The sequence below is a fragment of the Phalacrocorax carbo genome, chromosome Z (assembly GCF_963921805.1).
Source record: "Phalacrocorax carbo chromosome Z, bPhaCar2.1, whole genome shotgun sequence".
Taxonomy (NCBI): domain Eukaryota; kingdom Metazoa; phylum Chordata; class Aves; order Suliformes; family Phalacrocoracidae; genus Phalacrocorax; species Phalacrocorax carbo.
In genome coordinates, this window is record NC_087548.1 from 19,303,433 (window position 1) to 19,316,035 (window position 12,603).

Consider the following 12,603-nt stretch of genomic DNA (forward strand, 5'->3'; position numbering starts at 1 on the left):
ATTCAGTAGGCATAAAGGTTCATTAAATACATAAAATCAAAAGAATTGTATAGACCCTAACAGTAATGTCTGTTCCTCTTCAGAGCTCAGATTTTGCTGCCCTGTTTTTCCTCATATCTACAGTTTGCCAGCCTTAAAATCTTAGCTTCAGTGTCCACCTGAGAGAAGAAAGGCCTTTCAAATGTCAAGCACCAGTACAATGCCCATTTTCCTAACTTCCCTCTTCCAGATGCTCAGTTATTTCTGGGGTCGTAACAGAGGCGGGGGCTGGGAGGGGGAAGAAGCAAGTATGAAAAGTCCTGTATTCCCTTTGCCATCTTTAAGTCTCAGGATAACTTACTTTGTTGCGTTTGTAAAAAAAAAAAAAAAGTCAAAAATAAATATTTTCTTAATACATTTCTTCATGGCAAGCATGGCTAAACTTAGATTGCTCTGCTATTCCAGAGCAATCCCTTGCTCCGGAGTAAAAAGGAGCCTGTGTATACTGTTGATTACAATAGCCAAGGTGGTAGTACCAACCATGCATCCCCAACTAAGCAAATTATTTAAACACATTAAACATTATTTTTAAATGTGGAAAACCTGAGAATAATGACAATAATAAATACTTTTTGTATAGTGTGCCATGGCACAGCGAATTGGATCATGTTAGGCTTCATCTGCTGCCTAATGCAATGTAACGCAGCAGATAAAATAAATCAAATGGGTGACACTCTATTAGACTTGAAAGATGATAGCTCTTGTAAAGCAACTGATGTGAGAATATATCAGTGCAGTAGATTTCAGACATTTATTGAAGCCTCGAATCTTTGAAACCCAGAAAAGGCATATTTTAAGGGCTAGGAAACAAGTGACTACAAATACAGCAGTATGCTTATTACTGACAAAGCTATTGCCTGAAACAGGATTCAGCTAAATTTTATGTTTTCTTTGTGTGCTCAATTCATTTTTTCATTTCTGCAAGTGCTTCATAGAGACATTAGCTTGAACTTCAAAGCGATGGCTATGAATGCTTTAGTGATTATTGTGATAGCTAGGCTCAGAATTTTTAGTTACAAAAGTTCAGTAGTGCCTACCAAAGATCATTTTAAATTTCAGTGAGTTAGGATTTGATAATATAGATTTGAAGAAATAGTATCCAAAAAATAGATTTGATTGTTTTCAACATTGTAATAAAAAGTTATGTTTACCAGGGTCAGTTTTATGGGAGGTTTTAATTTGTGTTTCTTTCTTGTATTTTTGCAACTGTTTGTTCATTTTGAATGCTTATAACAATTCGCTGTGTGATTCATTATTTAAGCCTTCAAAAAGTTGATCTGCTAAATATCTCTCGGTAAGTAAGCATGGAGCTGCTGTAAGGGTTGTAACCAATTAGGAAGCCTTTGAAGTCATGCCTATTCTCTTTACTTAAAAGCTCGGTTCATTTTTTTTTCTTTCTGCTTTGTTTGCTTTATGAAAGCAGAACACACAATTCTCACTCAATATGCAGTTTAAGTAAGTTTTTTATTTGATCATTGTGATGACATTGTGAATTAATTTTTTCAAAAATATGGACAAAAACTGGTTCAACAGCAAGGTTTTTTTATTTTTTTAAATATCTGAGAAAAGAGAACACCTTTATTTATTAAAATAACATTTGGCCTTCCCAAATATGGTGTTTATTCTGTACAAATGCAATGCGTTTTCTTAAAGTTTACAAATAAATTGTTAAATTAGTTAAAAAATAAATTTGAAGTACTTTCTTCAGTAAATTTGTCTTCAGATATTTATGTGTGCTCTCAACAGCAGAATAACAAGCTGTGAATAATAAACCTGCATTTATGAAGGGGGTGTGCCCCCATTATTTTTGGATTTGTTCTCCATTTAATTATGTAGGAAGTTTTTGGAGTCTGACAGGGTAGTGTTAAGGACATTCAGGTACTCCAATTTGGGTTTTGTAATTTGTTAGGATTTGGTTTTTAAGTTTAGCCTCTGTGAGTACTTATGAGTTTGAGAGTTCTTCAGATTTGTTCTTCAGATTATTAAAATGCTTCTCTAATATATCTTCCTCAATAATTGACTTGTATTTGTAATTTGATATTGAAGTTGCAGTTAATATCTGAAGAAAAAAATATTAATTTTAAATGTATTTGGGTTTGGTTATAGATATTACATGGTAAAACCAAGAAACCAAAACTAGACCAAAAATACAATCCACTTTCTTTCTCTATGTAGCCCACTGTTTGTGAACGGGAGCTCTGTGTGTTTGCTTTCCAAACATTAGGAGTGATGAACGAAGCTGCTGATGAAATTGCAACTGGAGCTCAGGTAGAATTATCTAATGCTTATTACATGTCTGATTTGATGTAGTGTACTCAGGCTTCTCAGCCTCTTCTAGTTTTTATTTTGACTTGTATTACCCATATGAGTACTGTGTGGTATTATTTATTTGTCCGCTCTTAGAGCTGTAAATACACTATTTTACGCATGTGTGTTTTCAAACGGTACTAATGAGGTACTTCCATTGTTTTGCATCCATGTAATTAGAGTAACCCTGTTTTCTTGTTCTGTTGTATTCAATTAGGTCACCTGGGTTGTTAATAAAGGCAGCCATTGTCATTTGGAGATAATTCCCATTTATTTTCACCTAATGAGCCATTACTACTCTCATGCAATTAATAAGCTACTTCCTGTTCATGGTGTTGGGATGCAGCTATCCACTGAGCATCTGTTGTTTTGATCATTAAATAACAGTGGGAAAGTACTTACTTAGGTTGCTACATCGGGGTTTTCCTCTCTTCTCAAGGATCAGGAATTTAATATAAGCTTGCTTCGTGACTCTAAGTTCAGTTATTAATGTAGTTATAACCATATCATTGTGGGTTTTTTATAATTTTATATGTGCCTTAAAACAAAGTATTTTAAACTATGTTTCCAAATCATCATTTAACCTTAGATTACAGTAAATTCAAACGCTACAAAATGCATTGCTCTCTGATTTCCTAGGCATATGTCACTCATTATGCATTTATACAGTAAGCAACATCTTTTTTTTGGAAGAGCAAATTTTCAGTTCAGTTAACTTTAACTAGCACTAGTGAGCCTAGCCACTGGAAACAAACTATTCAGCTAAGTGCCTGAATACTGCCTTTGGGTATATCCTTGGAGGAAGAAACTTACAGCACTGTATGTCAGCTTCTTCACTTGAGAATATGACTGCAGGATCTGAACATCAGCTCTTCCTCTGATCTGATGTCTGAAGACTGTTAGACGACTATATTTGCAACATTCAGCATACCAAATATTGAGGTACCTGTGTAAGCTTGTAAGAAATGGAGAGGAGTGTGCTGATGAAGCCCTACCTCTTCCACAGCCTGAAGTCCTCTGAAGACTTCAGCTATGTCCTTCTGGGGAGCTAGAGTTTTATTTTTTCAATTTCGGCACTTACATGGTACTTTACATGTACATTTAGAATCACAGAATCATAGAATAGTTGGGGTTGGAAGGGACTTTTAAAGGTCATTTAGTCCAACCCCCCTGCAATAAGCAGGGACTTCTTCAACTAGATCAGGTTGCTCAGAGCCCCGTCCTGCCTGACCTTGAATGTTTCCAGGGATGGGGCACCTACCACCTCCCTGGGCAACCTCTTCCAGTGTTTCACCACCCTCATCCTAAAAAAATTTCTTTGTTATATCTAGTCCAAGTCTACCCTCTTTTAGTTTAAAACCATTACCCCTTGTCCTGTTGCAACAGACCCTGCTAAATAGTTTGTCCCCGTCTTTTTTATAAGTCCCCTTTAAGTACTGAAAGGCTGCAGTAAGGTCTGAGGAGAGCTTTCTCTTCTCCAGACTAAGCAACCCCAACTCTCTCAGCCTGTCCTCATAGGAGAGGTGTTGCAGCCCCCTGATCATTTTTGCGGCCCTCCTGTGGACCCACTCCAATAGGTCTGTGTCTTTCCTCTGTTGAGGACTCTAGTGCTAGATGTAATACTCCAGGTAAGTGCATGAGTGTGGAGCAGAGGGGCAGAATCACCTTCCTCCACCTGCTCTCCATGCTTCTTTGATGCCGCCCGACATATGGTTGGCTTTAGGGGTTGTGAGCGCACATTGCTGGTTCATGTCCAGAAGCTGAAGAAGATCAAGAAGCACTTGGACAATGTTGTTCAGGAAGCACTTGGACAACACTCTCAGACACATGGTGTGCATTTCAGGGTTGTCCCTGTGCAGGGACAGGAGTTGGACTTGATGATCCTTGCGAGTCCCAACTCAAAACATTCTATGATTCTATTTTCATCCACCAGTAGTCCCAAGTCATTCTCCATAGGGCTGCTCTCAACCCCTTCATCCCCCAGCCTGTATTGATACCAGGGGTTGCCCCACCAGGTGCAAGACCTTGTACTTGGCCTTGTTGAACCTCATGAGGTTCACCTGGGCCCACTTCTCAAGCTTGTCCAGGTCCCTCTGAATGGCATACCATCCTTCTGGTGTGTCAGCTGCACCACAGAGCTTGGTGTCATTCGCAGTTTGCTGAGGGTGCACCCGCTGTCTGTGTCACTGATGGAGATATTAAACAACACTGGTCCCAATACAGACCCCCGAGGGACACCACTCATCACCAATCTCCATCTGGACATTGAGCCATTGACCACTACTGTCTGGAATTGACCGTCCAGCCGATTCCTCATCCACTGAACACTCCACCTATCAAATCCTCATCTCTCCAATTTAGAGAGAAGGAAGTTGTAGGGGACCCTGTCAAATGCCTTACAGAAGTCCACATAGACAACGTTTGTAGTTCTTCTCTTGTCCACTGATGTAGTCACTTCATCACAGAAAGCCACTAGGTTGGTCAGGCAAGACTTGCCCTTGGTGAAGCCATGCTGGCTGTCTCAAATCACTTCCCTGTCCTCCATGTGCCTTAGCATAGCTTCTAGGAGGATCTGTTCCATGATCTTCCCAGGCCCAGGGGTGAGGCTCAGAGGTCAGTAGGTTCCGTGGTCCACCTTTCTACCATTTTTAAAAGTCGGCACAACATTTCCCTTTTTCCAGGTCCCAGGTGCTTCACCTGGCTGCCATGACTTCTCAAATATATCCTGTAGAGTGTCTTAGCGACTACATCTGCCAGTTCCCTCAGGACTCTGGGATGCATCTCATCAGGTCCCATAGATTTATGCATGTTCAGGTTCCTCAGGTGGTCACGAACCTGATCTTCTCTTATTGTAGGAGGGACTTTGCTCCCCCAGTCTCTGCCTTGAGGTCCATCCACTTGAGAGGTGTGGGAGGAGAGGTTGACAGTGAAGACTGAGGCAAAAAGGCGTTGAGTACCTCAACCTCCTCCTTGTCCATTGTTACCATTTGCCAGTCATGCTCATCGACAGTGTATGCTTTCTTTGACCTTTCTTTTCTGACTGCCATACCTGTAGAAGCCCTTACTATTATTTTTTGCATCCCTTGCCAAATTCAGCTCCATCTGCACCTTGGCCCTCCTGATCCCATTCCTACACAACCAGGCAGTGTACCTATACTCTTCCCAGGACACCTGTCCTTGCTTCCACCACCTGTGCATTTCCTTGTTGCCCTTTAGTTTGGCCAGCAGGTCTCAACTCATTCATGCCAGTCTCTTGCCTTTGTTTTCTGATTTCGTATATCTAGGGATCAAGAGCTCTTAGGCTTTTTGGAAAGCATCCTTAAAAATCTGCTAGCTCTGTTCTGCTCCCTTGTCCCTTAGGGCAGCTTCCCAGGGGGTCCTATTGACTAACTACTTGAAGAGCTGGAAGTTTGCTCTCCTAAAATTTGGGAAAAAATTACGTACAAACTAACATGGTATGTTACATGTACATTGTACATTAGGTAGAAACAAGTAGTTCTCAATTCTCTTTTTAAATGTGGCTGATAAGAGAGAGAGTCCTGTTAGCTCTCTCACTGTGTGTTATGTAGGTGTCACTGTTGCAGGCAGACCTTGCTCTAGAGCACTTCTACAGAGTACTGAAGTGATAACCACCTTAACAGTGCTTAAAAGAGTTCAATAAGAGCTTTTGTCAATTGTCCCATTGGACCTGGATGATGAAATTTTTTTAAGTTTCACTCTAGTGATAACATTGTACCCAGCTCACTACATCTGATCTGGTTGGGCTACCATTACTATTTGCAGAAAGAATTCAGCTCTTCTACGGTTTGATTCATCTGAGCTATTTCTGGCATTAGTTTAGGATAGTGTGAATCACAGCATAGACTATCAGCACAGTTGTTATTTTCTCTTGGTTATAAACAGAGGCTAGGCTGACTAGTAAGAGGTAGGTGTTCACATTGTGAATCTACATTTTGTCAGATCAATCTTCTGCCAAATCATTATGTGTAGTGAAAGAGGCTAAATATAGGTTCCCATTATCAGAAATCACATTCTGTTTTTTTCTGCTGTGCTTACAGCTAGTTTCCTAAGGTATACACCCCTCCTTTGACACTGCCAATATTCTGGTGGCTCCTCCTTAATAGTAAGTGATTATACTTTCTAAAACTTTCAAGCCTAAACTCACCTTGCCTTATTTTAGTCATGTAGTCACGTAGTCAAAATGCCTGAAAATTAAATGTCTGATTTGTTGATAGTTCAGACTCCCCGTAGAGAGTATATGGAGACAGAGACGCACTGTCTGAGAGACTGATGTCGTAAGAGGGAATGAATTATCCTCAGCAAATGTCGTCTTGTTCTCCTTGAAAATATTTTAATCCTTACTTACGTACTTCAGTACCTACTGTTAAGGAGGAGGAGTTCAGGCCCAGCTATAAGGTCATTTACTAAATGCACAGCACTTTCTATTACCAAGGGACACATACACAAGGTTGTATTATAATGTTTGCATTAGACTTACCTCCCAATTTAAGTTGCTCTGTGTTCTATCAGCTCAAAACAGTGATCTCAGGGGAAATAACTAAGCCTAATCTATGTATGTTTTCCTCCATGTCAGAGCAATATGCAGGTATCATGGTGAGAAACAATATAGGAGTCAATGGTTGGTTTAAAGGATGGCTTTGGGATGGCTTTCTAAGAAGAACTGTGGCAATTTTAAGACAAAGTCCCATTGTACATAAAGCAAGACAACTTTGAGACACTGTATTAAGATATTTGGGGACTCAAAGTACTCTTCCCTAGTAATGTTTTGCAACTGGAGGCTAAGAAGTGCTTCTGAGAAGCAGGATGTATGAACTTAAGCTCAATTTCATGGTAGTACATTTCCACAGTTGCGGCCTGTTGTCTGACCTGGCTGTGTATGCAGACTCCTGGTCTCCTTTGCAAATGCTAACACAGATGCCATATTTTTAAACATTCATCACATGTACAGGTATTATAAACTGCAAAGTAATCAGAGCACCATGGAGGAAGGGATCATTTAAATAACTTCATTTTTCAATATATGTGAGATATTTAGTAACTGGAACTAACAGAATATTTTTAAACCAATGGAGAAAATTGTCCATTCATGCTAAAGGAGCACAGGCAGAGAATGGCAACAGTATGACTCACTGCAGCGCTGTTCCTTTTCCCTTTCATCAAGATTCTTCTTTTCATTCTGCTTCCCTAAAGGACCATCATTTCTTTTCTCCAAATGATCAGATACAATGGCAGTTACATAATAAGCTGAGAACAGCTTGAGCTGTGAGATGAGATCTGATCCTTGTGGAGTTGTGGAAGGAACCAGGGATGCCTACAAAGTACAACTCATCTCAGCTTTTCCTTTCTTTCATGGAAATGTCTGTTTTCGCACAGGAATGTTTTCAGAAGGCACAGAAAAAACGGGAAATTACCTAATTTGCAGATACATCTTTGTGTAGCAACTTTGGATTTCATTATGAGCTGGATTTAGGTTTCACAGCTGCCAGAAGGCTGCATTCTCTGATTTGTGATTGCTGTATTCTATTTTTAACCTGTAAATTATGAATTTTTAAAACAATTATACAGAAATCTGTTGCTAAATAGTATATGTGCCTATATGCACATACGTGAATACATGCCTGCATACACATTACACACGATTCTTATGGTGAAAAGTTGGAAATCACAGGTATTCAAAGCCATGTTGTAATTTTGTACAACGTAATAGAAGGAAGAGGGTCTCCCAGTGTGGTCCATGCAAATGACTGTTAAATAAATCACTGCACTTTTCTGGCTTCATTTCCCTAGAGAATTAATTTAATCCAGGAATTAGCACATGTACACGAAAGAAAGCAGGACAGCAAGAATGTACTTGACATGGTAACACACTTAGGAGCAGATACTGGTACTGCTTATGCATCTGGAATAATGAACCAGGGAAGAACCTGAAGCCTGTTGAGGTCAATGGAAGAACTTCAGTTCTAAACTATATCCTGTGGATAATACGGTTTGGGTAATATAGGTAACAATGAAATATGGTGTTTCTATAATGGGTAAAAAAAGCAGACTGCAAGATACAATGTGAAAGTATGTTTTGAATAAATATTTTTCATTTTCTGTAGGTGGTTGATCTGTTAGTATCCATGTGTCGGTCTGCATTAGAATCACCTAGGAAAGTTGTCATTTTTGAGCCATATCCTTCTGTAGTTGATCCTAATGATCCTCAGATGCTGGCCTTTAACCCCAGGGTAAGTAGTTATCTTTCATTATGTCATAGCTTGGTTTTAGTCATGCATGAGGTTTCAAAGCAAAGCCTTCTTCTGCAGTGTCTCTTTTACTATGAGATATAGCTCCAGAATATAGCACAAGCATGTGACTATTTTCAGAACTTTGTAGCTTTTTTAATTGTCTCTGAGAAGGTATTTGAGTATAAACTGTAAATTGCATTCAAAATTATGTTGAAGCCAAGAAATTATTTTAGGATACAAGTTCTAGATGCACAAGTTTATATTCTTAGTGTCTTTCTCTTAGTATACACATTGGACACAAAGAGAAAGGTGGCCTTAGGGAGGTGCAGACCATGTAAACCAGGGGATTTCCAGTCCATCTTTTTATTCTTAAAGTGGTTATTGCTGTCATCTCATTTTCTCTTTGCAAACAATGATGTCCTTAAATGTAATTTTATCAAATGTTGACATAATAGTCAAGTTTTGTACAAGCATCAATTCTGAAGTAAAGAATTGTGTTTACACTAATTGCTCCTCAGGCTGCAAATACTGCCTTTCAGGGTAGCCCTTGAGAAGCTGTGAACTATTCCATCTCACTTGAGCCATCCCCAAGGGCTTAAATGAGAACTTTGGATGCCCCCCATTAGGATGCATTTCACTTTTTCTGAAAAAAAAAAAGGCCAGTTAGCAGTTGTTCTTCCTCAGGAAGGGATGAGTGTGTTCTGTAGCATGTGGGAAGAAAGACTTGCCAGGAGGTGCTTGGCAGGGGGCTGATGAGGAGACATATAGTCTGGTGGCTGAGCAAGGCAGGAGCTTGAAGCAGACAAGGGAATATGGAAGGATCACACCAGAAGAGGAATGAAGAGAGCCCCTGGGCTGGCAAAGCCCACACTGCCTCCTTCCAGCTTCTAGCCAGCATGGGTGAGGTGAAAGCCCATGGGCAGAAGTTGGCAAAACCCAAAGATGGGTAACAGTGAAGCTCCTGAAGGTGACGTGCCATGTGGAGCAATGAAGCATGGACGTTTAAGCTCACCCACGCAGAAAAGGTGGAGCCATCTGGTAGTGTTTCTTAAGCAGAAGGCAGGTAAGGATCAGTGTGAGGCAGAGGGACAACTAAAGGACCTCTGATGTTTTATAGAGCTGTTAGTAAACACATCTGTTTATTGAGCATTTTATTTTAAAAAATATTTGGCCATTGCATTTTTAACTTAATAGCATGTTCAAATAACTGTCAGAACCTGTGTTTAATTGCAAATACATGTTTAAAAAGTGAGCTGATTTCTGAGTGTGTAGGAGATTCCAGTGAAATTCAAAGAAAAAACACCATGCTAATATTTTTGGGGGGAATTTTCCTGGACTATGAATGAGAGGGTCTTTGTGTGAGATGGAAGGAAGCTATTGGTTAGAAATGTTTGAAAGGATTGGTTCACTGGACATTAGTCCTAGCTTTGGTTTTACGCACACTCAAAGAATTCAGTTTTTTGTAGAGCCAAAGACTAACATTCTTCTAATTTATTTGCTTATTTTATGCTATATCAGAAGAAGAATTATGACCGAGTCATGAAAGCATTGGACAGTATCACTTCTATTAGAGAGATGACACAGGTGAGAATCTTCACCTAACTTAATTGCTATTTCTAGAACTAGGAAGATGTTTGTATTGCTTGTCTGTGATGGGTGGGGAAGTCAATAGTATCATCTTTTTCCTATAGACCTGTAATAATACTAAAATGTGTGTTAAAAATAACAAACCTAGACTATCCATGGTGGCAGTCAAATAAAAGTGATTAAGTAGAATTTAATATTTTGAAGTTTAAATAAGAGATAATAACAGCAGATTGGAAGATTTTACTGAGATAATCACCGACTGCTGCATTTCTGGAAATATCAGAGTGAAACTAAGTCTTTCATTTCCAAAGCAAAAGAAACTGATTTTGTGACAGTGTACTGAATTATAGCTTTATTTTTATTATAGCAAAACACTTGATCAGCTAAGTATGCCTGGGGACTTGGAAGGTTGGATCTCTTGGGATTACTACCATACAATTTCTCAATATTCACAGTGGGACAGAATCTGATAGCCATACTTGTTTATTGTTACACTTCCTTTCCCAAACAGCCCAGCTGATCATAACTCGTTATTGAAATCTCTCCCATATACCTTGCTTTTCTAACTTCTAAAGAAATGTAACCTCATGTCAGTTTATAAGTCTTACTCTAAATGTATTCGTAGAGTACCTCAGGATTCTGGAACGAAGAATGAGGTGTATAGAGAGGAGTAAAATAAATTTAAAAATAAAATTCACATATTTTTGTTTCTAATGTAACATCCTGTAAAGATTTTTAAAGTCAGGTATTTCTGTTACCTAATATAAACAAATAAGAAGAAATTTAAAAATAATAGTATAAAAATATAAATAAAGGTACTCTTTAATATCTTGGTAAATGGCTTGGATTCAGGACTGGAAGGAATACTAATCAAGTTTGCTGGTGACACAAAACTGGGAGGAGCTGTTGACACTCTCGAGGGCAGAGATGCCCTGCAGAGGGATCTGGACAGACTGGAGAGCTGGGCAATCACCAACCATATGAAGTTTAACAAGGACAAGTGCTGGATTTTGCACCTTGGGCCTGGCAACCCTGGATGTAGAGGCAGGCTGGGGAAGGAGAGGCTGGAGAGCAGCTCTGCAGAGAGGGACCTGGGGGTTCTGGTCGATGTTCAGCTGAACATGAGCCACCAGTGTGCCCTGGCAGCCAAGAGGCCAGCCGTGCCCTGGGGTACATCAAGCCCTGCATCGCAGCCGGTCGAGGGAGGGGATTGTCCCGCTCTGCTCTGCGCTGGTGCGGCCTCACCTTGAGCATGTGTGCAGTTTGGGCGCCACAGTATATTAAGGACATAAGGCTACTAGAGAGTGTCCAGAGGAGGGCCACGAAGTTGGTGAAGGGTTTAGAGGGGAAAACATATGAGGAGCGGCTGAAGTCACTTGGTTTGTTCAGCCTGGAGAAAAGGAGACTGAGGGCAGCCCTCATCGAGGTCTGCAGCTTCCTCACAAGGGGAGGAGGAGGGGCAGGCGCTGATCTCTTCTCTCTGGGGACCGATGACAGGACGCAAGGGAATGGCAAGAGGATGTGCCAGGGGAGGTTTAGGTTGGGTATCAGGAAAAGGTTGTTCCCCCAGAGGGTGGTGGAGCCCTGGAACAGGCTCCCCAGAGAGGCAGTCATGGTGCCAAGCCTGACAGTGTTCAAAAAGCACTTGGACAACGCCCTCAGGAGATAGGGTGTGAATTTGGGGTTGTCCTGTGCAGGGACAGGAGTTGGGCTTGATGATCCTTGTGCACCCTTCCAACACAGGACATCCTATGATTCTATGATTATAATATAATGTCTTTTAAAAAGTAAAATAACCACCATTTTGCTGGTTTTTTAATGTTAAAATAATTCTTGGAGTGAAGAGTTTTAAAGGGATGCTTTGCATTGTGATTGAAATCAAGAAAGGTTTTCAAAGGGATTAATGGTTGATACAGTATTTTACTTTACCAGTTTATACCATGAAACAATTAAAAAAATGGGGTGGATTGCCTTGGGGGTATTTTGAGAGACTTAATTTTGTGAAGTTTCTTAATCCAAGAGCTGAACATAAATAGATGTCTTCTGCTGTTATCCATGAGATCACCAATGTTTGCTATAATACACTCATTTTAATGCTAATTATATGCTTATTATTTTACTCCAGGGAAAATAATTGCTATATTAATTCTTGTTGTTGTCAAAACATATTTATAACTGTACAACACTGAATGTCAGTAAAACTGTGATTTAAGCCTAATAATGAGTCCCATGTATTTGTTTGAATAGATGAAATCATGGGCAATGTAACATATAAAATTTAACCTTATGATTCTTATGATTTCAACTACAAATAAAGAATGTAATTACTCTTTTCTAGGCACCTTACTTGGAAATAAAGAAGCAGATGGATAAACAAGACCCACTTGCACATCCTCTTCTACAATGGTATGAAATTGACTCA

At 39.8% G+C, this 12,603-nt stretch overlaps 1 protein-coding gene across 1 annotated transcript in view; it reads left to right on the plus strand.

Moving 5' to 3' along the window:
* The window catches only part of PARP8 (poly(ADP-ribose) polymerase family member 8), a 125,011-nt gene that overhangs the window by 96,381 nt on the left and 16,027 nt on the right, over positions 1–12,603 (plus strand). Inside the window, exons 15-18 of the mRNA XM_064438290.1 lie at positions 2,215–2,307; positions 8,469–8,594; positions 10,113–10,178; positions 12,520–12,587. Coding sequence (XP_064294360.1) covers positions 2,215–2,307; positions 8,469–8,594; positions 10,113–10,178; positions 12,520–12,587 — 353 coding nt within the window. The remainder of the gene's footprint in view (positions 1–2,214; positions 2,308–8,468; positions 8,595–10,112; positions 10,179–12,519; positions 12,588–12,603) is intronic.